At 43.0% G+C, this 26,339-nt stretch overlaps 2 protein-coding genes across 3 annotated transcripts in view; both read left to right on the top strand.

Moving 5' to 3' along the window:
* Positions 1–218: 218 nt before the first annotated feature.
* On the top strand, positions 219–17,633 carry LOC139563314 (cytoplasmic dynein 1 light intermediate chain 2-like). 2 transcript variants are annotated; one of them, XM_071381917.1, is made up of 13 exons: positions 219–630; positions 1,336–1,409; positions 1,590–1,706; positions 1,800–2,030; positions 5,221–5,387; positions 8,931–9,024; positions 10,744–10,879; positions 11,863–11,974; positions 12,085–12,144; positions 12,686–12,730; positions 12,895–13,012; positions 13,640–13,768; positions 14,385–17,633. In XM_071381917.1, exons 1-13 carry the CDS (start codon positions 536–538, stop codon positions 14,486–14,488), a joined length of 1,482 nt encoding a protein of 493 aa, XP_071238018.1. In that variant the 5' UTR covers positions 219–535; the 3' UTR covers positions 14,489–17,633. The 2 variants fall into 2 exon arrangements, with proteins under 2 accessions (XP_071238018.1, XP_071238019.1); XM_071381918.1 differs by having other exon boundaries at positions 14,390–15,256.
* An 817-nt stretch (positions 17,634–18,450) lies between these two features.
* Positions 18,451–26,339, top strand: part of LOC139563003 (CKLF-like MARVEL transmembrane domain-containing protein 4) — a 25,366-nt gene continuing 17,477 nt past the window's right edge. Inside the window, exon 1 of the mRNA XM_071381232.1 lies at positions 18,451–19,356. Within this exon, the coding sequence (XP_071237333.1) occupies positions 19,171–19,356 (186 nt within the window). The 5' untranslated portion in view covers positions 18,451–19,170. The remainder of the gene's footprint in view (positions 19,357–26,339) is intronic.

Genomic DNA, 26,339 nt, shown 5'->3' with positions numbered 1-26,339 from the left:
TCAGCCTTGCAGGATGACATCATGCAAGCCAACGCGTACTGAGCGCGCTGTTATTATGCCTGATCACAATTAGCCTACACAACACTTTCATGGTAACTTGTTGTTTTTCTTTGTCTTATTTCCCCCTCTTTCATGATTACAGTAAATCATTGAGTAAATAATTATGATATAATCAGATGTAGTTTTTGGAAGGAGGCTACTGAGTCCTGTAGGTGCACTGGGTTTAGTATGCGCAAAATATTGCACACTAGCCCACTTCAGATATTTTGATTGGGCCACAGAAAAAATGGTGATTGAATATTATCACCATAAGTTATCATCAGCTTTGACCCTTTGTTTGTATCTGGTGCTTGGTTGATAGCAAGATGTGGTAGGTATCCTACTTCTTTCTCTGTGTTGTTTAGCTATAGATTTTGAACCATCAATGATGAGCCGCATTCCGGGATTTGTTGCGGTGAAAATCGGGTGCACACAATTTTAACAAGGTCCTAGGGCGCCCAAGTCGCGCCTCTCTCTTTGTGGCTGTAGAAAGAAGATGGCTCCCGTTCTGGAGAAGAAGTTCCTGGGCGCAGCCGGGGCAGGCGACACTATGGAAAATAGCAACGAAGACGAGGAAGGACAAAACCTATGGCAAGTTCAAGTACTCGTGATTTACAATGTGCTATTTTCTGTAACGGAAAAGTTTTTTATTAACTTGTTTAATGTGCTTTGTCACTGCCGGGTGCTGTCATCAAAACGGTCCCGGATGCCTTCAAAACAGTTATTGCTAACGCGTACTGTAGTTACGATAGCAAACGTTCGTTCAGCTAGTTAGTGTGGCTACATAACTAACCAGTTACAATAACAAACGAACCAACCTTATAGTTAACTAGGCAAGCTAACCAATATCCACTCCAAATCAATACCAATAACAGGCGCGTTAACTAGCTAACTAGCCAAGTTATTGTCGTCTGATTGTGCAGGACCAAAGAATGTAACGTTAACTAGCTTGCTTTCCAGCTAGCCCCGTAGACACAATCATTTTTGTTCCTTGATAGTTACAGCTACATAACTAACTATGCTATAATATTGCCAAGCCAGTCAAACTTATTTTATAAAATATTCAAACTTAAGAAACTATCTAGTTAGCTATGATCAGTGACAGCTGACACTCAAAAGCTCATTTGACAAGGTAGGCTAATTAGCGTAACAAGTGATAGCTAGCTAACGGTCTTGGTGGCCAGACAGACATGCAGACAGACACCTACCAGTAGGCTATATGTGTTAGGCCTAGGCTACTTAATTGCATCATGTGATAGCAAGCTAGCAAACTAATTGCGTTGTAATTCCCTTCAGGACTTCAATTCTCAGTGAGGTTTCAACACGTTCAAGTTCTAAGTTGCCATCCGGGAAGAACATATTGGTGTTTGGTAAGTGTAAATCCATAGCCTTCAGTAACTTGTAATCACATCAAAAGGGAGAAGTAGCTTATTTTCAGGAGAGGTTGCATATAACATTATACAGGTAATAAATGTTGTCTTAAGTCAAATAAACCAAACCAAATCATAACAATAACATGACATTAACCCATTTGTGTTGAAATGTTTCAGGTGAGGATGGGTCAGGAAAGACAACGATTATGGCAAAACTCCAAGGAGCAGAGCACAATAAGAAAGGAAGAGGCCTGGAGTATCTGTATCTGAACGTCCACGATGAGGACATAGATGGTAAGTTCCCTGTTCTAGTGGCAAAAAATACAACTACATGGGTTAGGCTACATGTTATTTTTTGCGTGACTGTAAATCTCTGAATATTGGCAGACCTTACACGCTGTAACGTGTGGATCCTGGATGGGGACTTGTATCACAAAGGCCTGCTAAAGTTTGCAGTGACAGCAGAGTCGCTGAACGACAGCTTGGCAGTGTTTGTGGCAGACATGTCAAGACCCTGGACCATCATGGAGTCGCTCCAGAAGTGGGCCAGCGTGCTGCGTGATCATGTGGACAAGCTCAAGATCCCGCCGGAGGAGATGAGAGCAATGGAGCAGAGGAGTAAGTAGTGCTGAATCATCTACTTCACCTTGGCTGCTGCGACAGTGTCTGTGGGGACGATTGTCCAAGCAAAGGCCAGTCCCAACATTGAGCTATGTTTGTTTGGCAATCAGACAGTAGAGGTGATGATAATTGCTTCCCTTTATGTTGCGAGATGCTCGTGGAGCTGATGATATGGGTTTTGTTTGGCAAGTGTCTGCAGCATAGTGAACATCCCCAGACAGACCCAATGAGATGTATGCTTACATAACAAATTTAGGCTACAGTTTGGATGCTGGCTGGTTTTTCATTTAAACTAAAGGGAATGGCAGTAGAAAGCAGACACTGAAGTATAAAATTACACATGGTCATGGTAGTTTGTAGGTCATCAGAAAGGCCCATGATTATCAGCTGTGTTCAGTCATGATGACCAAAAGCCTAGTCTGTTGAGCACTGTGTCTTATGTACTGAATGCTCCCTCCTGATCATTTTAGAAATTATCATGAAGTGCTCTTTTGTGCTCTGAACTTGCATGCTCTTACAAGAGCCGGGGGTTATCTGAGGTTCTCTTGAGCAGGCTGTCTGAAGGTTACTCTGCTTGGAGATGCTTTAGAGATTGGTTTGATTTTGCAATCCAGAATTAAACCAATGCCATGTTTAATGTGCTCAAATAATCCTAGTGGATAGGTTCACTATTGTTTTTGTCATCAATCAACTGTAGGCCTATGACTACTCTGGACTTAAGTGTCAGGTTTATGATTGGAGAACCACTAGGCCTAACTGTTAACAAACTTAAATGTGTGAAAGGGGAAGTGGCAGAAGGATGATGTTTCTGTAGGCAAAAAAGCTTTGAGGTAAGGTAGCACATTACTGCATTCTATACAAATATTGAATATTTTGCATAATCTGAACCCTTCTCCTGGACCAATAATCAGTGATTTACTGAATCTATACTGTAGGCTAAATTACGTCATTTTTACAGATGAAGACTTGGTTTGACTTTTCTTTCTCAATATAGGGAGGAAAGCCTTTGCATAGTTGTCAAGCCTTGTTTTTCATTGTGGATTGTGTTGTACTAGTAAATACGTTTTACTTTGTTCAATATTGGAGGCCTGATTTTGGCAAATGGTGTTTGCTGATATCCAACACAGGTAGCCAGGCTGGTATATGCTCCCTGCTAAACTCTCTTGTTGAATACACGCCCACCCACAAACAGTTACAGCTTTCCAATCTAGCAGAGTAGCATATCATCCAGACAGTCATCTTTCAGGATGTCGGTAATGATGTCATCACTGCACATGTCAGACTAGTGCGACATATCTAAAGGGAGGAGGGGTGTCCAGGCACCCTTACAGCAGTGTTGCATCATGGTTTCTTCTGACACCAGATTGAGTCTAAGCATGGAAGGGATATCGAGTGGGCAGGACGTTCTGGCTCAGTTGAAACTGGAGCAGCTTGATGGTGCTCTGTAGCGGAACCATTCCTTGCTGTATCATGCACTGAAATAACACAGATCAACAGTTTTCTATTAACAACTGTCATTATCAGGATTCTGGAATATATCTCTGCATTATAGGCCACAAAGCTGAAGGGTCTTGCAGGAAAAAAAATGGAAATTACGCTTCAAATTGGTCCTTATCATATCTAGGCTAATGCTTATACTGTAAAGCTATTTGGCCCCACCCATGTTTGTACTGGAACGGTTAAGTGGGCAAAGTCGAACGATGGACGATTCACGCTCTTGTCTCTGTCTGTCCTTCTGATTTAAAGTGGTGTCTGAATGATGAGAAATCTGGATTTATAACTGTACAGATGTGAAGGCTAGAAGTGTGACCACTGCACCTTTCTGACAGGCACTTTACTGTTATTACCTTACTAAAGATGCTTTGCTGCTCAGCCAGGTTATGTAAGAAATGTAGGCCTAAGCTATGTATGTCACTCCCACCAAGGCAGTCTACCAAAATATCCAAGGAGAAAAAACAAAGCTCAATGGCTGAGAAGTGCCTGCCTAAGAATGTTTTCCTTGAAGAACACAATGTGAGCCAGGCATTTTTTTGTACACCCAGTTATTTGAGTTCTTTGTAGACAATTGTTTGTCCAAGAGAGTAAATGCTGTAGTGTTACACTAGGGCAATTGCACATTTGCATCTTTTGGTTTGTTTTTGTTAGTTGAGACTGTTGCGTCTAGGTTCTGCTGGCCCCCTGTAGCTTTAGCTGGCACAGATCAGAGCCTGAACAGGGAGTCTGATCCCATCCCTGTTCCCAATCAGCTGGAGTTTACATCACAGGGCCCAGGCCAGGCAGCCCAGCACCCTAAGGGTTGTTCTGTTCCTGGTGGAGGGAAGTGCTGTAGCAACATTGGCTCTCTGGGTTAACTGTAACCACATTCCTAAGGTTCCTGAGGAAGGGGAAGTGCCTTCCCAGACCACTGCTCACAGCTGCTGTTCTGGGATGCATACAGGGGACAGACTGCCAACACAGATGCCTGCAGCAGTGCCCTATTGGGAGTTATGCTTCTCCTTTATACCGAAATACACAAATAGACCTAGCCTTTGTTGTGTTTTGCTGTAGAAATATATGGATCCATCAATCTATGGATCCATCATGTTAGTTAAGCTCTTTGGAGTGTAAATATATTAGCAAGTAGTACTAAAAGCTTAGCGAGTCGTTCTGAAAGCTTTTGCGCTTGTTTTACATATCTACCGACTACAGTCTCTAGGGTTGAGTCCTGTAGAAAGTCCAGGAGAAGCTAATTGTCATTGATATTCTGTTTAGTTGGAGTTAACAGCACATAGTGGCATGAATAGCTAGACGATGGATGGGCTGTTGTCTGCTTGACGTAAAACACGATGGGAGTTATTCTCCAGTCTGGGTAGTGGAGCAGGCAGGAGAGGAGCTGCTGTCAGATCAGCTAATGTCTCTACAGACATGGTGCAGTGAGTTCAGGAGCTCAGTGAGAATGGTTGGGTCTGGGGGAACAGGGACTGCATTTATTCCTTGTCAGGTCACTTGGTCTTTAAAAACTCAGGGCCCTAGTTATGGAGTACTCATTTGTGATGCTGTCCTGTATGCTTTATTTCAATCAGAAGAAAATGTATGCTCTCTATACAACCTGTGTTAATAAATCTTGTAAAGATTATTGATCCTCCAAATGAAAAAGGTGCATTGCGACTGGCCTAACCAATGCGGCCGTCCCCTGTCTGCCCCACAGTGGTGAAGGCTTTCCAGGAATACACAGAGCCGGAGGGAGCCGACCCAGCCTCTCCCCAGAGACGGGCTCCCCCTGCAGGGGGGGATGACGAGGGCGTGGTGCTACCGCTCGGGGAAAACGTACTCACACACAACCTGGGCATTCCAGTGCTAATAGTTTGCACAAAGGTAAGTTGAGGCTGTCTGGTTGAAATATACCGTTTTAAAAAAAAAAAGTTTGGACACACCTACGCATTCAAGGGTTTTTCTTTATTTTTACTATTTTCTACATTGTAGAATAATAGTGAAGACATCAAAACTAAGAAATAACACATGGAATCCATGTATTAACCAAAAAAGTGTTTAACAAATCAAATTATATTTGAGATTCTTCAAATAGCTACCATTTGCTTTGATGACAGCTTTGCACAGTCTTGGCATTCTCTCAACTATCCTCATGAGGTAGTCACCTGGAATGCATTTCAATTAACAGGTGTGCCTTGTTATAATTTAATTTGTGGAATTTCTTTCCTTAATGCAGTTGAGCCAATCAGTTGTGTTGTGACAAGGTAAGGGTGGTATACAGAATATAGCCCTATTTGGTATAAGACCAAGTCCATATTATGGCAAGAACAGCTCAAATAAGCAAAGAGAAACGACAGCCCATTACTTTAAGACATGGTCGGTCAGTCTGGAAAATTAAGAACTTTGAAAGTTTCTTCCAAGTGCAGTCGCAAAAACCTCCATGAGGACCGCCACAGGAAAAGAAGACCCAGAGTTGCCTCTGCTGCAGAGGATAAGTTCATTAGAGTTAACTGCACCTCAGATTGCAGCCCAAATAAATGCTTCACAGAGTTCAAGTAACCGACACATCTCAATATCAACTGTTCTGAGGAGACTGCGTGAATCAGGCCTTCATGGTCGAATTGCTGCAAAGGAACTTTGCTGCAATCCTTTGGTCTGATAAATCCAAATTAGATTTTTGGTTTCGACCTCTGTGTCTTTGTGAGACGCAGAGTAGGTGAACGGATTATCTCTGCGTGTGTTGTTACCACCATGAAGCATCGATGACGAGTTCTGATGGTGTGGCGGTGCTTTGCTGGTGATGCTGTCAGTGATTTATATCAGGGCACACTTAACCAGCATGGCTACCACATCATTCTGCAGCGATACATCTGGTTTGGTTCGCCATCACACCTGGTTTGCGCTTAGTGGGACTGTCATTTGTTTTTCAACAGGACAATGACCCCAAACACATCTCCAGGCTGTGTAAGGGCTATTTGACCAAGAAGGAGAGTGATGGAGTGCTGCTTCAGATGACCTGGGCTCCACAATCACCTGATCTCAACCCAATTGAGATGGTTTGGGATGAGTTGGACCACAGAGGTGAAGGAAAAGCAGCCAAGTGCTCAGCATATGTGGGAACTCCTTCAAGACTGTTGGAAAAGCATTCCAGGTGAAGCTGGTTGAGAGAATGAAGCTGGTTGAGAGAATGCCAAGAGTGTGCAACGTTGTCAAGGCAAAGGGTGGCAACTTTGAACAATATCAATTATATTTTGATTTGTTTAACACTTTTTTTTTGGTTACTACATGATTCCATATGTGTTATTTAATAGTTAATAATAGTAGATGTCTTGACTATTATTTTACAATGTAGAAAATAGTAAAAATAAAAACCCTTGAATGAGTTTGCCCAAACTTTTGACTGGTACTGTAGGTACATGAAAGTAGTAGCCTGCCATTTTTAGGCACCAGTTTTGAAATGAATAGACAGTTTTTGTACTGAAAGATTTTAAATAACACTGATCCACAACTAACTAGTACACCATTGACGCTCCACTCTGGCAGTCCATTTCACGGTTGGTGCCTGATCATCCCCCGTCTTGAGTTGCTGGTTTTTAGTGTTGCCCGTGAGGCAGCATCTTCAGCCCATGAAAGCACCACATTATTCCATGTCCATGAGCTTCTGGCAAATGGCTGCTTTAAAAGAACACAATGTTGTCAGTCATCAGTACTTCACATGCTAGTCATGACGAGGACGAGTGAATGTATTCTTTTCACTGCTCACTGTTTTTCTATTTCTCTTCTGCCTTTAGGGAGGAAAGGCTTATTTCACTCCTGGGGAATTCATATTGGTCTTTAGTGCAGTTTGTTGAATATACTCTCAGAGCATTAGTGAAGTGTCCTCTCTTCAGGCACTATACATATGGATTTTGTGGATTTGAAGTGTGTTATGTCTTAGTCTGCTGTCATTACGTGTTCCATATATTCAGACTATTTGCTGTATTTTCTTTTTCTTTAATTTGTTTGTTTTTGCAATCTCCCCAATTTTGTGATATTACTATCTTGTCTCCGCTGCAACTCCCCAACAGGCTCGGGAGAGGTGAAGGTCGAGTCATGCGTCCTCCGAAACATGACCCGCAAAACAGCCCTTAACATCCGCTTGCTTAACCCAAAAGCCAGTCGCACCAATGTGTTGGAGGAAACACCGTTCAACTGTCGACCGAGGTCAGCCTGCAGTTGCCCGGCCCGCCACAAAGAGTCGCTAGAGCGCCATGAGCCAAGTAAAGCCCCTCTGGCCAAACCCTCTCCTAACCCGGATGACGCTGGGCCAATTGTGCGCCACCCTATGGGACTCCCGTTCACGGCAGGTTGTGTCACAGCTGGTCGAACCACAGGCTGTAGTGACACCACAACACTGCGATGCAGTGCCTTAAACCGCTGCGCCACTCGGGAGGCCATTTGCTGTATTTTCTAAATTCATTATGTCATTGAGTTTGATAATTGAGTGAGAACTACATTGCACCACCTGCTGCCGTTTACTGAGCTATAAGGAATATGAATGCCAGTTTACTCGCTGACACAGATACACAGGTTTTAAATGATTAAGCATGCTAGCAGATACCATATACCTCCAGTCATTGTGCTAACGCTAGTTAGCATTGGCTCTCAAAACTACCTCTAACTTCCTTCATACTGGACACCGAGACATATACAAATGGTATCCACAAGTTCATCTGACTTTGGGAAGTAGATAAAGAACCTCTGCTCAAATTGCAAAATATCCCTTTAAATCCCACTGAGTGTGGCACTTGGGTATGTATATTTAATGACGGGCTCCTGCATATTTAACTAGGCCTGCTGTCTTTGCTACTGCCATTTTTTAATTTCAGGAAGTAGCTAGCCTGGCATTCCCTGAGTCATGCTCAGCCAGTCAGCCTTGTTGTTGTCAAGGTTACCATCTTGTGGTCACTGTGGGGAAGTGTATATGTGTGTGAGAGACAGGGTGGGGCCTGCCTGCAGGGTCTTACTGCTCCTCCCGGAGGGAGTGCGGAGGGGAACTTGCAAGCGAGGGGAGGAGAGCGGAAGTGAGGGAGGGTCAGGGCTGAGACTGAAAGGGAGGCATGGCGAAGTGAGCTAAGCTTGAGCTAATGCGAGTCATTTTTATGTCCCTCAGGAAGGTATGGTTTACTTGCTCCAGTTGTAGCCTAATTGCCGTCTACTTTGCTCTCTTTCTCGCTCTTTCTCTGTCAGTTAAATCCAAAAGGGCTTTATTGGCATGGGAAACATTTGTTTACATTGCCAAAGCAAGTGAAATAGATAAACAAAAGTGAAATAAACAATCTAAAAATGAACAGTAAAAGTTACGCTCACAAGTTTAAAAGGAATAGACATTTCATGTCATATTATGGCTATGTACAGTGTTATAATGATGTCTCTCTCTCTCCACAGTGTGATGCAGTCAGTGTTTTAGAGAAGGAGCACGACTTCAGAGAGGAGCACTTCGACTTCATCCAGTCCCACATCCGACGATTCTGCTTACAGTGTATCCTTTCCACTCAAACACAACTCTCCCTTCTTAGAATGACAGGCCCCACCATAGATGCAATATTATACAGTTGAAGTCGGAAATGTACGTACACCTTAGCGAAATGCGTTTAAACTCCGTTTTTTTACCATTCCTGACATTTAATCCTAGTCTTAGGTCAGTTAGGGTCACCGCTTTATTTTAAGAATGTGAAATGTCAGAATAATAAGAATTTATTTCAGCTTTTATTTCTTTCATCACATTCCCAGTGGGTCAGAAGTTTACATGTACTCAATTAGTATTTGGTAGCATTGCCTTTAAATTGTTTAACTTGCATCAAATGTTTCGGGTAGCCTTCTACAAGATTCCCACAATAAGTTAGGTGAATTTTGACCCATTCCTCCTGACAGATCTGGTGTAACCGAGTCAGGTTTGTAGGCCTCCTTGCTCACACGCTTTTTCAAATTTTCTATAGGATTGAGGTCAGGGCTTTGTGACGGACACTACAATACCTTGACTTTGTTGTCCTTAAGCCATTTTGCCACAACTTTGGAAGTATGCTTGGGGTCATTGTCCATTTGGAAGACTCATTTGCGACCAAGCTTTAACTTCCTGACTGATGTCTTGATGTTGCTTCAATATATCCACATAATCTTCCTTCCTCGTGATTCCATCTATTTTGTGAAGTGCACCAGTCCCTCCTGCAGCAAAGCACCCCCACAACATGATGCTGCCACCCCGTGCTTCACGGTTGGGATGGTGTTCTTCAGCTTGCAAGCCACCCCCTTTTTACTCCAAACATAACGATGGTCCTTATGGCCAAACAGTTCCTTTTTTGTTTCATCAGACCAGAGGACATTTCTCCAAAAAGTACAATCTTTGTCTCCATGTGCAGTTGCAAACCGAAGTCTGGCTTTTTTATGGCGGTTTTGGAGCAGTGGCTTCTTCCTTGCTGAGCGGCCTTTCAGGATATGTCGATATGGGACTCGTTTTACTGTGAATATAGATACTTTTGTACCTGTTTCCTCCAGCATCTTCACACGGTCTTTTGCTGCTGTTCTGGGATTGATTTGCACTTTTCACACAAGTACGTTCATCTCTAGGAGACACAACGCGTCTCCTTCCTGAACGGTATAACGGCTGCGTGGTCCCATGGTGTTTATACTTGCGTACTATTGTTTGTACAGATGAACGTGGTATCTTCAGGCATTTGGATATTGCTCCCAAGGATGAACCAGACTTGTGGGGGTCTGCATTTTTCTTTTCTGAGGTCTTGGCTGATTTCTTTTGATTTTCCCATGATGTCAAGCAAAGAGGCACTGAGTTTGAAGGTAGGCCTTGAAATACATCCACAGGTACACCTCCAATTGACTCAAATTATGTAATTTAGCCTATCAGAAGCTTCTAAAGCCATGACATTTTTTTCTGGAATTTTCGAAGCTGTTTAAAGTCACAGTCAACTTAGTGTATGTAAACTTCTGACCCACTGGAATTGTGATGCAGTGAAATAATCTGTCTGTAAACAATTTTTGGAAAAATTGCTTGTCATGCACAAAGTAGATGTCCTAACCGACTTGCCAAAACTATAGTTTGTTAACAAGAAATTTGTGGAGTGGTTGAAAAATGAGTTTTAATGACTCCAACCTAAGTGTATGTAAACTTCTGACTTCAACTGTACGTGTTTTATTTAATTTTGTGCCCTATCATGTCTGCATGTTCCTTAACCCCACCTGACAGATGGAGCTGCATTGATTTACACCTCTGTCAAAGAGGAGAAGAACTTGGACCTCCTATATAAATACATAGTGCACAAAATATATGACTTCCAGTTCACCACACCTGCCTTAGTTGTGGAGAAGGATGCTATTTTGATGTAAGTGAATGCTCTGTTAGATGCCCATGTATTGAGGTAATTATTTTTCATCTTGTGATTTGGCCTTTTGATTGCCTCAAACAAGAAAGACGGAACATTTCAATGTACAAAGGGGCAACACAATGCCAGAGAATGCAAGAATCCCTTCAAATGTAATGTACTAACACGCCCCCTTCCTGCATTGGGGAACATCCCACGCTCTCCCTGCGTGTGCCCCATGTCTATTTCTATGGGCACAGTTACTGTTCATGACACACACTTTTCTACAGTTCTGCACATTTTGTTATGTGGTGCAAAGAACATTTTCCCGTTTTTTAAATCAAAAATAATTGAAATTCTATATGTTTTGCCATGTCTAGTGTGTTTATGTGGTAATTGAGTTACTAAAGAATTACTATCTATGGGCTAAAAGAAACTAAATTAAAGAATGTTAGCTGACATGGGCTAGTTGATCTGGACATTTCTGACAAGTTATAAATAGCTCTCTAAGGTATGCAATGACTAACATGACAAGAGGAAATGATGATGCACTACCTAATTGTGAAATTGTACCTTGTGCATTCTACTATTACAACTTTCAAGAGTAAGCTTAGAGCTGGACTGAGTTGAATTTATTTTTATTTTTATGAATGTTAACATTTTTTGGGGGGGGAACCCCTGCGTGTGTCCTCGCACCCCCCACAGTTTCGGAACCACTGATTTAGCACACATGCTTTTCCAGAGCGACTAACAGGAGCAATTGGGGTTAAGTGCCTTGCTCAAGGGCACATCGATGTTTCACCTAGTTGGCTCTGGGATTAAAACCAGCTAACTTTCGGTTACTGGCCCGACGCTCTTAAACACTAGGATACCTGCCCCCCCCAGATATGATTGGTGGAGAGTTCTGAAGTTATATGAACATGTACTGTATCGTCATTGATGGTTATTGTAACAAACTATTGGTCAGTGCTTGAGTACCAAACAAAACTGTTTTCCTTTCCTAGTCCATCTGGATGGGACAATGAGAAGAAGATTGCAATTCTGCATGAAAATTTCACGACAGTGAGACCTGAAGACCCCTTTGAAGACTTCATCATGAAGCCTCCAGTACGGAAGGTAGGATCATGAGACTTCTACGGATAAGAGACATGACTAGGACATTTGGCATTTGACAAATTTACCTTATGCATCTCCCTTGGTTGGACATTCATGCCTTCTCTCTCCAGCTGGTTCATGATAAGGAGGTCAACGCGGAGGATGAGCAGGTGTTCCTTATGAAGCAACAGGTATGTTTGTTTACATTCTAGAACACACAGTTCTGGGTTGCCTTTCATGGTTGCAATTCCATTTCATTTCCTCTTCTAAAGATGCACACTAGATGGTAGTGAGCTGAGAATAAAATGATTGGTTTTGTTCAAAGCTATGATTGTGGATAGTGGAGCCAGTTTCATTTTATTAGCCTTTCCCAGGCTTCAAAGCCTGAGGTTCCTATTCTGTACTTCCTCACGGGCCAATCAGGAGCCTGAGGACTCCCAGGGCTTTAGCCTAATTGGTTGAAAGGGTGTTGTTTCTGAGAGATCACGTGGTTGCCTTAGGGCAAAGAGCGTTTCCTTTTTGTACTGGGCTTCAGTCAATCCCTGTTAGATCAAGCTACCAGTATCCATCCATGCAATGTTTTTCTACTATGCCCATAATCTGTGAAGAAAGTGTTTCTGGGAATGTTACGAGGGTTGGAAAATAAAATATAAAAATGCTGAATTTTATGGCTCCAATTATTTCAGTGAAAGTAGAACTGTCACACCATTTTTCTTTTTGTCTGTTCTGAAGTCTTTGCTGGCCAAGCAGCCGGCCACACCAACAAGAGGATCAACAGTAAGTGTGATAACATCAACCACATTTTTTTTCTTCTGTTTTTCTCCTGACCACTTTCTCTTGACAAATGAGAGTTGGATGACAATCATTTCATCAATAGGAGTCATGATTAATTTGAATTGCCTCAACTGTACTCCGCTCTCTGTCTTCTGTCTGTGTTTCAGGAATCTCCTGGACGGACTGCTTCTGGCTCGCCTCGACCCACTGGGCGTACAGGCCCTACCAATGTAGCCAGCGTCTCGCCAATGACCGCGGTCAAGAAACCTGACCCCAACATGAAGGGTAAGTTGGACCACTGGAACTTACTGCCCACCCTTTCTTTGTATTTTTACAGAGCATCATGGAAACTGTTGTATGAGACTGGCAGTCATTTGGGCAACACTTCATTTGGGTGTTGGAAGTGTGTGACTGCTGTGTAACCACTGCCCCCCTGAGGTAGCTATTGAAATAATTCCATAAACAATGGATTCCTGCAGTCCTCCCTCCGCTGGCCTTGCTTGGGGAGAAATATTGACATTTTCTCCATTAAGCTCAGTGGTGGAGCTGTGCATACCAGTGTGAATAGATCCTCTTAAATTAAACCGAATTTAATTGAGACCTGTAACCCCTACCCTGTAGTTGGTTGCTGTTGGCAAGGACATGTGGGGAGGAAAGGAATTGGATACGCTGTATGAAAAACAGACAGTTAATCCTCTAGGAATGCATCTGCATTGAATTTAATTATGTAAATCGTGTTCCAGTTAAAGTATGATCCTGTGTGCACAGTTGTTTTTAATGATGAAATTATGAATACTATGATCATACAGTAATAACTTGTGTGCCTGAATTGTATGGAAGAAATAGATCTCTCCTTTTGAATCTCATGGTTCTGATCCTAAGGGATGCTCGTCTCATGTGTTTGTGTCTCAGGAGCAGCAGCAAACGAGGGAGTGCTGGCCAACTTCTTTAACAGCCTTTTGAGTAAAAAGACTGGGTCCCCTGGGAGTCCAGGCACCGGAGCTGCAGGAGCAGGATCTCCAGGATCTGTCAAGAAAACAGGTAAGGTCTCCTCTGGCCTGGCCCTCCAGGGCGTCACTGGCTTCTCTCTGGTTTAACTGCCTCTTGTTGTTGCCTTTGGACCATGCTGTTGTCTGGAAGTTTACCCCTAGAACCTGAGAGGGTGAAAAGGGAGTTCTTGGCAGGTCCTAGAGGGGAAAGTGTTCCACTCGACTCCTCTGCCACTGGAGGAACTGGTGAAAGGCCTGTATGCATGGGACAACAGTTGTTAACAATGTGTCATTCTCTAGTTGCAAAATGGCACAAAACCACCCTAAATGACACCAAGCACGTACCACGGCTCACTGCTTATCTCTCGTTTTTGTTCGTCCATTCAGTATGAAGTTGTAATTAACCCATTGTCCCAGCATACTTCCGTGGCCTTGTGTCCTACTGGCCTCGTTCAGCTAATGACATAAAACTGAAAGAATATGCATGGAATGTCTTATGATTGGTTTTGCATGTGTCACGTGATGCAACTGAAGTAATTTAGCATGGGGCCACATCTCATCAGTTTCCATCCGCTTGCTGGCCTGGCCATAACAGTCAATGTCATATTTCTAGTACAGGCACAGAAGCTACAGGATATTACTTTCTCTTCTCTCTTTTATTTTCCAAGGGCAGAAGCCGGTTTTGACTGACGTCCAGGCAGAGTTGGATAGAATGACTCGCAAACCGGACTCCATGGTTACAGCTAACACACCGACAGAGAACGAAGCGTGAACTCAACAACAGCATTGTCCACTGCAAATACTCTGGAAGACAAACACACACAAGCATAAAAAAAAACGAAATATGACCAAATTCCCAATGTGTATATCAGTCAGCAGACAGTAGTTTTGCCAAATGAATTTGAGATGCTATCAGATATATTGGTTATTTTGGTAAGATGGGGAAAGAATGAAAGGCGGAGATCTGGAGGAGGAGGAAGTTGAGGACTTGGCTGTATCTATCCTTATTACTTCAATTGTAATGTTTTTTGTTGTTTTTTTGCTGCAAGGGTTGTCTGGTTAAGTAATGCGTGCACACTCCTTGGGGGGCAGCCAAATCCCCTGGTCAGCGAGCCCTCCGTTAGCTAGGGGATACACCCTCCCTCACAAGCTTAAAGAGTGGAAAAGTGCTGCGGCCTCTTGTTCAGCTAATCTTATGGAAGGAAAGCGGTTGTGATAAGAACAATTAAACCCTAAATATATTCATTTAAATAAATGAAATACTTGCAAGCGTATGTAGTATGTACAAAAAAAAAGAAAAGGTTAGAGATATGATACTGGTGTATTTATATATAAAAAAATCTTTATTTTCTATTTTTTCTGCACTGTTTGCGATTAGAAAAGGGTTTAGATAGCTATATCTCATAACATGTTAAACTCTACTGACGTCATGACACTAATGTGACAAATACAGATAGCTGATAGCAAACAGTGGCCTGCCCACAAAATGGCAGGTCCAACTAGTCATCTAAGGATTCTGTAAATATCAATGAAATTGCAATTCAAGCTTTTGGTCTTATTTTGTACAAAAATGAAATTCTTTCACAAGATTGTGAAGAAATGTCTGGGATAAAATGAGCATTGTTGGGATTGACAAGTGTAGAGTTAGCAAGGAACACTCTTTTGGCTAGAGGTGTTTTGGGGGCCGCATCTTTCCTACTATAACTCCCAAGTGCCTGGCACAGTAACTGTTTGTGTCATAGTGGAGCTGCTTGTCTACTTAAAGAGGAAATGCACTGTACCACCAACGGCAAAAAGTTGTTGTCCATTTGGTCATTTCAAGTAATTTATTTTGTTAATTTTTTTTGTATAACAAGTCTCTGGTCTTTGCATAAGGTTTCAAAAGAAATGTAGCTTACTTCCATGGCCTAGATGACATTGTTCGCTTGAGCAATAATGAGAATGCCTTTCATTTTATAAACTGTAAAGGTATCTAGATGCAGATTTTTAGAAGCAACCACAAGTTTAGAGTATTTGTGTCCCCCAGATGAACACTTGCATGGTTTAAACCACTCACTTGCGTGGCCAAATCATATGGAAATCAAATACTACGGTTTTAATGAAATGGGTTATCCTTAAAAAGGAAATTTAGCTCTGTTCTTTTTCAGTTTCAAATGTTTGTATACAAGCTGTATGGCAGGTCAGGTTAAACATTCCCGATTTCTACATGATGTAGGTGTAAAAATCGTGGCCCAGTAGGAAATTGCAATGTCCACAGATCTTTTGTGTGATCTTCAGTGCCCATTTGCAATGTTGACTTTTTGCCTTCAGTGTACATGCAGTTCACAATTTGTCCATCTGTGCACCCTGCCTTCACTCAGGGCAGATCTTAGTCAATATTATCAGCCTTTGCTTGTGTCCTTAGTAGTTTTTATTTTATTTTTTATTTTCCTAGTTCTGCCAATGTTTTTGTTAATTACATCCACTCTACTGTACCATATCAAATTTGTCAAAATCGTAAGATTATTTGATTAATCACAAATAACTAGATAACTAGATCACCCTCAAATCTACCTACAGTCTAGCTATGGTTAATTTGCAGATCAGCAATTGTAACATTGGTTTAATAAACTGTAAGAGCAGCTACTTGGCTTTTTAAAACCACCTATAACAACAACAACAGAAACTACATAGAATTGGAACCTGGAACCAAAGATGCAGCAATCAGTGTGTTCTGTTTGTGTAGAATAGTCTGATTTGATTCCCAGGTGACCATCTCCCCTGGCCCTGCGTGGAACACCTATCATTCCAAAGTACATTCTAAGGTGGTCCGTATACTTAACCCCTACCTGAGTTGCCAGGCTAACTTTTTTTCCTCTGTAAGGGGAAAAAAAAACACAAGACCTAGAGGTGTGCAGTCTACTTTATTTTGCATTAACTAATCTGTTGTAAGAATAAGAACCGGCTGGATTTTGATTCCTTTTATCTTCATTGGGCAGAAATTTGCATCTAAGATCTGTTGTTGAAATTCAAGCACAATATTGTGACAGCCAGGAGTATTAATCTTATGTTGAAATAATCACTTTCATTGGGAGAGTTGTATTGAACCCCCAGATGTTATTGTTTAAACTAGAGAATGCATACTCTTCTACCTGCCTGCTTAGAATGTGTATTGATGAATTACAAGTATGATTTACTTAATATTGCATTCATATTTTTGGGATTAGCAGTATAACGAACATGTCCCTGGCAGTCAAATCTGCTCCAGACTTTTAAAGCTAGACATTTTTTGGAGATTTTTAAGAAAATATCCAAATAAACTAAAATGCATGTCAATGCTCCTTAGTTTTTCATGCGCTGCAATGGACAGGTGTACCAGAAATGCACATCTCCTTAGTATTTTTCTGTTCGATTTTTCTGCACAACAATGGTTGCTGTTTGCAAGCATTACTTTGCGTAAATGATATAGGACAGATATCTTTAGGGTGGTAACAGCCTAGAAATTCATGAACTAGTTCACTCCTCTGATGTTTGTCTCCACATAGTTACTATACATCTGCAGTAGCCAAACAGAAATTTGTATGTTTGGCTAGTACATCACACTGCTTGATTTCCAAATTGCAAGTTTTTGATGATTGGATATCATTTTCTTTCAAGGTTAAGTTAAAAGCGACTGCTCTATACATCATCTTAGTGCTATGCCTTCAGCCCTTGAAAATATACACATATAGGAGATTTAAAAGCTTTTGCTTCCAGTCCTTTTTATTCAGGATATAAAAACCTTTTAACCACATGGAGTACTGTGTTTGTGCCCTGGACATATTCCGTGTGATTGTATGGCTTTAACGTGATGCAGCCATGTGGTATCTCGCTTTTTGTGCCGACAAAGATGAGGAAAAGTGTCTGTCTGCCCTGGCTTCAATAAAACAAAGAATTCAGACTTTTGTTACCTTTTTGTATCCCTTTGTCTTAAATTGTGATAATGTGTGTCTAGAAGGCAAGTAAAATCCATGGTGAATATTGCTCTGTTTCGCTGTTTTAATTTCCTGGTATTCAGTGTGAATTCTAGAAGTGACACCATTGGGTACATATTGGTGAGTCATTTTATCGAACCCCTCAACCTACTGGTTGTGACTGAGTAACAAGTGAATGGAGTGGAAGTGCAGTAAAAGTATCACCCTGCTAACATGCCCATGTTAACAAGTGATTTTCAGGGTCAGTACTCTGTAGTACTTAGGTTTTCAAATTGACCTTGACCATGAGATGGCAGTGTGGTGTTTTTCCAGACACAAGGACAGTAGAACACTTAAGTGCAATTCTTTTGTTCTTGCCCTACATCGGCGCTGAACAGATGATAGTGATCAGTCGTTATTTGTTTTATTTTTAAATGTCTGTCATCACTTTTAGTAGATATGACTTACTCTGATGGTCAGAGTAAGTAATGTAGCCAGTGGTTATTTTATGACTTATTCCTTTTTAAAAAGTCGGAGCATATTTGTTTTTGCCTGTTCTGTTTCATGTATGTTGATTGGCCTGTTTGGAGATGTGTAGCCTAGTGGTATCTATTGTCCACTCCAAACGACAACTGCATAGTGGATGAACATAATACTGTAATATGTTACAGTAATCGGGGTACTATTGCAAACACTATACCGTAGGCCTAGCCACAGAGATGATGGGGCCTACCTGCCAAAGCGTCATCAGTGTACACCTGTGTACACGTCACGATCATAGACCACCACTCTCCGCGCCCTGCATGGCATGGGCAAACCTACGCAGTATCTATCAGCGAACGATGATGCACACATCGGGAAAGCTCTTCACTATTTACAATTAGATCAACGGGGATAGTAAAGACTGCCCCCGGCCCCTAAACTACCAGAAGTTACTATATCCGATGGGCGTCTTCAAGCATTTAAATACGTTTTAAAGCGTGTGCATACAGGAATGTGCCGTTTTTTGGGGCGAAGACTTTACATTTACAGCAACCGTAACATAATTTGTATTTCAGCTCAGAACTTTTGGCTACAAATGCCATGGGGTAAAAACGGCATGTCTCGTTTATTCTGGCCATGATGGATTTTTGTTATTTACATAAGTATCACAAAGGAGCGGAATGTAGCTCGCCTGTTTCTCCAACTCCATGAATAGGTGTTTTCGGTGCGTGCAGAACAAACCAGAATCGTCCCTTACTCTAGTGCGCAGCTGTAAGGCAATTTGTATCACATTCTTTATGGAAGCAGCATTTGATCAACGAGGAATATTCGCGGAATAAGCATTGTTACCCCTTTAAAAAAATGTTCGCCACAACAAAGTAGGTTGTGCGATCGACGCATCAAAAGTGAGCTGTTTTTATTTTTTCCCTTTCGCGTATTGCATAAAGTGTTTTTTTTTGTTTTCAAAGCCCAACCGTGAGTAATCCACTGGGCTACTCTACTAAAAGTTCCGGTGCGTGTAGGAGCGTACAGTGAAATCATGAGGAACAGTGAGGAGGCGGAGGGGTTTCATGGCGAGGCCTCCAACACTTCCATGATCTCGGGAGCAAGTAGCCCATACCAGCCCACCACCGAGCCCGTACACTCAAGGAATGTTTTGGGTGGCATTAGGTGTGACTTTGAGTACCTGAAGTCACACTTTGGCATATTAAAGGCCGTTGAAGTGGTAAGTTAAATAATTAAGTCAAACCATTCAACAGACTGCATGACTAGGCGACTGAAGTGTTAAAGTGCATATAAAAACTTAATTGAATGATGTGCGTTGTAACCTTGTGTTTGCATTTGTATGCGTGTAGCCTGTGCTTGTCTGTTTTTGAGAGATGGCCTGGTTCTTTAGGCACAGTGACATAATAGTAACCCAGTTTGCATGTGGCTCACCCACAGTCCACTATGCTACACTTTCAAAAGTTTTCAAATCAAAATTTGTCTCACGTGCCGAATACAACAGGTTTAAGACTTTACGGTGAAACGCTTGCTGCCGAGTCCTTCCCAACAATGCAGAGTTTAAAAATAAAATACACAAGAATGGCGCAATATAGAGGGACTAACAGTACCATGTCAGTGTACGAGGTATTTGAGGTAGATATGTACATGAAGTCAGTACATAATATTGAAATGGAAGTAGCCCAAATAATGACAAATTCCTCTACTAGAAATAGTTCCATATCAACCAGTTATAAAAATTGTATGACTATTGTTTATTTTCATGAAATCAGTTTATTTTCATGAAATCTAAGCAGTTTACAGGAAGGGGAAACAGAATAGTTCAATGTGGGGTTTGAGCCAGTACACCTAAAACCAGATGTCTAGGGGGGAGAAAACACAACAACAAAGGAAGATGATGCCTCCCAAAGCTATGATAATTCAGCTGCAGAGGAAACGTCTCAGCCAGAGTTTTGTCCCATCTATTGGTGCCAAACTGCTCAGAGATGGTGCTCTCACATAGCCTACAGATGAAGCACTGTATGCACAGTGGGGGGAAACCAGTGGAACCAAGGGAGTATTTAAGTGCATACAGTGCCAAGGGAAACAACCTGAGCCCCCTACTCAGAAGATGCCATGTTCGAATATTGCTTCATTAGCGGTTATAGAACGTAATTTGGCTTCTGTTGTGCTGTACAGCGGTCAACACACACACACACACACACAGACTCTTTAAGTGAACTCATTGTACGATGGGTTTTGATGTTCAGAGGATTCACCAGATTCAAAGCCGGAAAAGGCACAGTACCAGTCTGACAAGGAGAACAGTGGGAGAGGTGTACCTGTAGAATCACACACACCGGAGATATATGTCTTTGAGAAAGACATCTGTAGCCTGCGTGTAAAGTCTGTGCCGAGAGCAACTCTCTGTGCCCAGGTGGATGTTTACTTCTCGGTCAGATGATACTGACAAAAATAAGCATGTAATTACAATGTCATAGTTGGAGAAAGCTGGTTACATAAAAACAAACAAAAGACTGAGGTCATACAGGAAGTCATGTCTTTCACCACCGTTACCCGGGGCAAATGTAAATGTGCAGTGGAGACAGCACAACTCTCAGTGACATTACGGCAGGTAGCCTAGTGGTTAGAGTGTTGGGCCAGTAACCGAAAGGTTGCTAGATCGAATCCCTGAGCTGACAAGGTAAAAATCTGTCGTTCTGCCCCTGAACAGGGCAGTTAGCCCACTGTTCCTAGGCCATCATTGTAAATAACAATTTGTTCTTAACTGACTTGCATTGATAAATAAAGGTAAAATAAATAAATTAATTACATGTGTGAATGCGACAGGTCTTTCCAGTCTTTCCTATTCATGCCAGTCTAATGTAATACCTGCGCTGGGCAGGACATCTGAATGTCATTATCTCACCTTCACCATGTCTGCCAACCAAGCCCTGTTGGGTTCATGGACCTAGTGACTGTATTACTTTATTATTCTTGCAGCCGAGAGCTGCCTACCAGACGAGCTAAATAACTTCTATGCTTGTTTCGAGGCAAGTAATACTGAAACATGCGTGAGAGTACCAGCTGTTCCGGACGACTGTGTGATCAGTCGTGCAATATATATGTGCCATGTAAAAAAGCTAACGTTTAAGTTCCTTGCGCAGAACATGAGAACATATGAAAGCTGGGGGTTTCTTTTAACATGAGTCTTCAATATTCCCAGGTAAGAAGTTTTAGGTTGTAGTTATTATAGGACTATTTCTCTCTATACCATTTGTATTTCATATACCTTTGACTATTGGATGTTCTTATAGGCACTTTAGTATTGCCAGTGTAACAGTATAGCTTCCGTCCCTCTCCTCGCCCCTACCTGGGCTTGAACAAGGAACAAACACATCGACAACAGCCACCCTCGAAGCATTGCTACCCATCGCTCCACAAAAGCCGCAGCCCTTGCAGAGCAAAGGGAACAACTACTTCAAGGTCTCAGAGCGAGTTACGTCACTGATTGAAGTGCTATTAGCGCGCACCCCGCTAACTAGCTAGCCATTTCACATCGGTTACACCAGCCTAATCTCGGGAGTTGATAGGCTTGAAGTCATAAACAGCTCAATGCTTGAAGCGCACGAAAGTGCTGTTTGAATGAATGCTTACGAGCCTGCTGGTGCCTACCATCGCTCAGTCAGACTGCTCTATCAAATCATAGACTTAATTATGACATAATAACACACAGAAATACGAGCCTTAGGTCATTAATATGGTCGAATCCGGAAACTATCATCTCGAAAACAAGACGTTTATTCTTTCAGTGAAATACGGAACCGTTCCGTATTTTATCTAGCGGGTGGCATCCATAAGTCTAAATATTCCTGTTACATTGCACAACCTTCAATGTTATGTCATAATTACGTAAAATTCTGGCAAATTAGGCGGCCCAAACTGTTGCATATACACTGACTCTGCGTGCAATGAACGCAAGAGAAGTGACACAATTTCACTTGGTTAATATTGCCTGCTAACCTGGATTTCTTTTTGCAAAATATGCAGGTTTAAAAATATATACTTCTGTGTATTGATTTTAAGAAAGGCATTGATGTTTATGGTTAGGTACAGTCGTGCAACGATTGTGCTTTTTTCGCAAATGCGCTTTTGTTAAATCATCCCCCGTTTGGCGAAGTTGGCTGTCTTTGTTAGGAAGAAATAGTCTTCACCGAGTTTGCAACGAGCCAGGTTAGCGGGCAATATTAACTAAATATGCAGGTTTAAAAAAATATATACTTGTGTATTGATTTTAAGAAAGGCATTGACGTTTATGGTTAGATACATATTGGAGCAAGACAGTCCTTTTTCGCGAATACGCACCGCATCGATTATATGCAACGCAGGTCACGCTAGATAAACTAGTAATATCATCAACCATGTGTAGTTAACTAGTGATTATGATTGATTGATTGTTTTTTTATAAAATAAGTTTAATGCTAGCTAGCAACTTACCTTGTCTTCTTACTGCATTCGCGTAACAGGCAGTATCCTCGTGGAGTGCAATGTAATCAGGTGGTTAGAGTGTTGGACTAGTTAACTGTAAGGTTGCAAGATTGAATCCCCGAGCTGACAAGGTAAAAATCTGTCATTCTGCCCCTGAACAAGGCAGTTAACCCACCGTTCCTAGGCCGTCATTGAAAATAAGAATGTGTTCTTAACTGACTTGCCTAGTTAAATAAAGGATAAATAAAGGTGTAAAAAAATAAAAATAATCGGACAAATCGGTGTCCAAAAATACAGATTTCCGATAAACTAGTAATATCATCAACCATGTGTAGGTAACTAGTGATTATGTTAAGATTGATTGTTTTTATAAGATACGTTTAATGCTAGCTAGCACCTTACCTTGGCTCCTTGCTGCACTCGCATAACAGGTAGTCAGCCTGCCAAGCAGTCTCCACGTGGAGTGCAATGTAATCGGCCGTGATCAGTGTCCAAAAATGGCAGTTACCGATTGTTATGAAAACTTGAAATCGGCACTAATTAATCGGCCATTCCGATTAATCGGTCGACCTCTAGTCTGTAGCCATGAAATGCTTTGAAAGGCTGGTCATGGCTCACATCAACACCATTATCCCAGAAACCCTAGACCCACTCCAATTTGCATACCGCACCAACAGATCCACAGATGATGCAATCTCTATTGCACTCCACACTGCCCTTTCCCACCTGGACAAAAGGAACACCTATGTGAGAATGCTATTCATTGACTACAACTCAGCATTCAACACCATAGTGCCCTCAAAGCTCATCACTAAGCTAAGGACCCTGGGACTAAACACCTCCCTCTGCAACTGGATCCTGGACTTCCTGACGGGCTGCCCCCAGGTGGTATGGGTAGGTAACAACACATCCGCCCCGCTGATCCTCAACATGGGGGCCCCTCAGGGGTGCGTGCTCAGTCCCTGTTCACTCATGACTGCACGGCCAGGCATGACTCCAACACCATCATTAAGTTTGCTGATGACACAGCTGTGGTAGGCCTGATCACCGACAACGATGAGACAGCCTATAGGGAGGAGGTCAGAGACCTGACCGTGTGGTGCAAGGACAACAACCTCTCCCTCAACGTGATCAAGACAAAGGAGATGATTGTGGACTACAGGAAAAGGAGGACTGAGCAGGCCCCCATTCTTAGCGACGGGGCTGTAGTGGAGCAGGTTGAGAGCTTCAAGTTGGGCGATATATCAAGTGTTTTTTTGATATATTCGAGTTTATGTTTTAGCGGGATATGGAAAATGTATATCGCAAAGAATCGAGGTTCTGTTATAATGTTTTAACGTTCTACAAATGCAGCATCTCACTGTCTCTTCTCTGTCAGCCCATTGTCGAGTCATGTCCCAATTACGTGACAACAGGTGCACAGAGGTTATCCACCAATCACAACCCTAGACAGGCTGTCACAAATTGTAACCACGCCGGAGAAGTGTAGCGCCGGTAAGAATTCCACCAAAATGGAAAGTGAGGAAGCCAGCTCAGCCTCTCGTGAGGATGAAATCATCCCCAAAAAGGGCAATTTTTTTCAGTAATATGGAAGTGGTTTGGGTTTAAGAGGTCTTATGTTAAGCAAACAAATGTCCTGCGCAAAATGTGTCGAAAGACAATTGCAACGAAAAGCAGCAGCACAACCAACCTCTCCCATCACCTGCAACTGAAACACACAGTGGAATGGGAGGAACGCGTGAGACTACGCAATGCCAATTCCAGTCGCCCGATTCCCAAAACGTCTGCTAAAAGACAAACTACCATAGCCGCATCTTTTTCAAACGTAATCCCATATTTACATTTACATTTAAGTCATTTAGCAGACGCTCTTATCCAGAGCGTCTTACAAATTGGTGCATTCACCTTATGACATCCAGTGGAACAGCCACTTTACAACAGTGCATCTAAATCTTTTAAGGGGGGGGGGGGTCAGAAGGATTACTTTATCCTATCCTAGGTATTCCTTAAAGAGGTGGGGTTTCAGGTGTCTCCGGAAGGTGGTGATTGACTCCGCTGTCCTGGCGTCGTGAGGGAGTTTGTTCCACCATTGGGGGGCCAGAGCAGCGAACAGTTTTGACTGGGCTGAGCGGGAACTGTACTTCCTCAGTGGTAGGGAGGCGAGCAGGCCAGAGGTGGATGAACGCAGTGCCCTTGTTTGGGTGTAGGGCCTGATCAGAGCCTGGAGGTACTGAGGTGCCGTTCCCCTCACAGCTCCGTAGGCAAGCACCATGGTCTTGTAGCGGATGCGAGCTTCAACTGGAAGCCAGTGGAGAGAGCGGAGGAGCGGGGTGACGTGAGAGAACTTGGGAAGGTTGAACACCAGACGGGCTGCGGCGTTCTGGGTGAGTTGTAGGGGTTTAATGGCACAGGCAGGGAGCCCAGCCAACAGCGAGTTGCAGTAATCCAGACGGGAGATGACAAGTGCCTGGATTAGGACCTGCGCCGCTTCCTGTGTGAGGCAGGGTCGTACTCTGCGGATGTTGTAGAGCATGAACCTACAGGAACGGGCCACCGCCTTGATGTTAGTTGAGAACGACTGGGTGTTGTCCAGGATCACGCCAAGGTTCTTAGCGCTCTGGGAGGATGACACAATGGAGTTGTCAACCGTGATGGCGAGATCATGGAACGGGCAGTCCTTCCCCGGGAGGAAGAGCAGCTCCGTCTTGCCGAGGTTCAGCTTGAGGTGGTGATCCGTCATCCACACTGATATGTCTGCCAGACATGCAGAGATGCGATTCGCCACCTGGTCATCAGAAGGGGGAAAGGAGAAGATTAATTGTGTGTCGTCTGCATAGCAATGATAGGAGAGACCATGTGAGGTTATGACAGAGCCAAGTGACTTGGTGTATAGCGAGAATAGGAGAGGGCCTAGAACAGAGCCCTGGGGGACACCAGTGGTGAGAGCACGTGGTGAGGAGACAGATTCTCGCCACGCCACCTGGTAGGAGCGACCTGTCAGGTAGGACGCAATCCAAGCGTGGGCCGCGCCGGAGATGCCCAACTCGGAGAGGGTGGAGAGGAGGATCTGATGGTTCACAGTATCGAAGGCAGCCGATAGGTCTAGAAGGATGAGAGCAGAGGAGAGAGAGTTAGCTTTAGCAGTGCGGAGCGCCTCCGTGATACAGAGAAGAGCAGTCTCAGTTGAATGACTAGTCTTGAAACCTGACTGATTTGAGAGAGATAGCAGGAGAGCTGGCCAAGGACGGCACGTTCAAGAGTTTTGGAGAGAAAAGAAAGAAGGGATACTGGTCTGTAGTTGTTGACATCGGAGGGATCGAGTGTAGGTTTTTTCAGAAGGGGTGCAACTCTCGCTCTCTTGAAGACGGAAGGGACGTAGCCAGCGGTCAGGGATGAGTTGATGAGCGAGGTGAGGTAAGGGAGAAGGTCTCCGGAAATGGTCTGGAGAAGAGAGGAGGGGATAGGGTCAAGCGGGCAGGTTGTTGGGCGGCCGGCCGTCACAAGACGCGAGATTTCATCTGGAGAGAGAGGGGAGAAAGAGGTCAGAGCACAGGGTAGGGCAGTGTGAGCAGAACCAGCGGTGTCGTTTGACTTAGCAAACGAGGATCGGATGTCGTCGACCTTCTTTTCAAAATGGTTGACGAAGTCATCTGCAGAGAGGGAGGAGGGGAGGGGGAGGAGGATTCAGGAGGGAGGAGAAGGTGGCAAAGAGCTTCCTAGGGTTAGAGGCAGATGCTT

The sequence above is a fragment of the Salvelinus alpinus genome, chromosome 33 (assembly GCF_045679555.1).
Source record: "Salvelinus alpinus chromosome 33, SLU_Salpinus.1, whole genome shotgun sequence".
Lineage (NCBI taxonomy): Eukaryota > Metazoa > Chordata > Actinopteri > Salmoniformes > Salmonidae > Salvelinus > Salvelinus alpinus.
The sequence above is the reverse complement of the archived record's forward strand: the minus strand, read 5'-3'. Positions and strand labels throughout refer to the sequence as shown.

What these genes read in the sequence shown, in the direction of transcription:
- LOC139563314 (XM_071381917.1), top strand. Translation starts at nt 536, where the DNA reads ATGGCTCCCGTTCTGGAGAAGAAGTTCCTGGGCGCAGCCGGGGCAGGC. An exon ending in CCACGATGAGGACATAGATG is followed by an intron (nt 1,707 to 1,799) that starts GTAAGTTCCCTG and finishes GAATATTGGCAG; the next exon opens with ACCTTACACGCTGTAACGTG. An exon ending in TGTTCCTTATGAAGCAACAG is followed by an intron (nt 12,145 to 12,685) that starts GTATGTTTGTTT and finishes TCTGTTCTGAAG; the next exon opens with TCTTTGCTGGCCAAGCAGCC.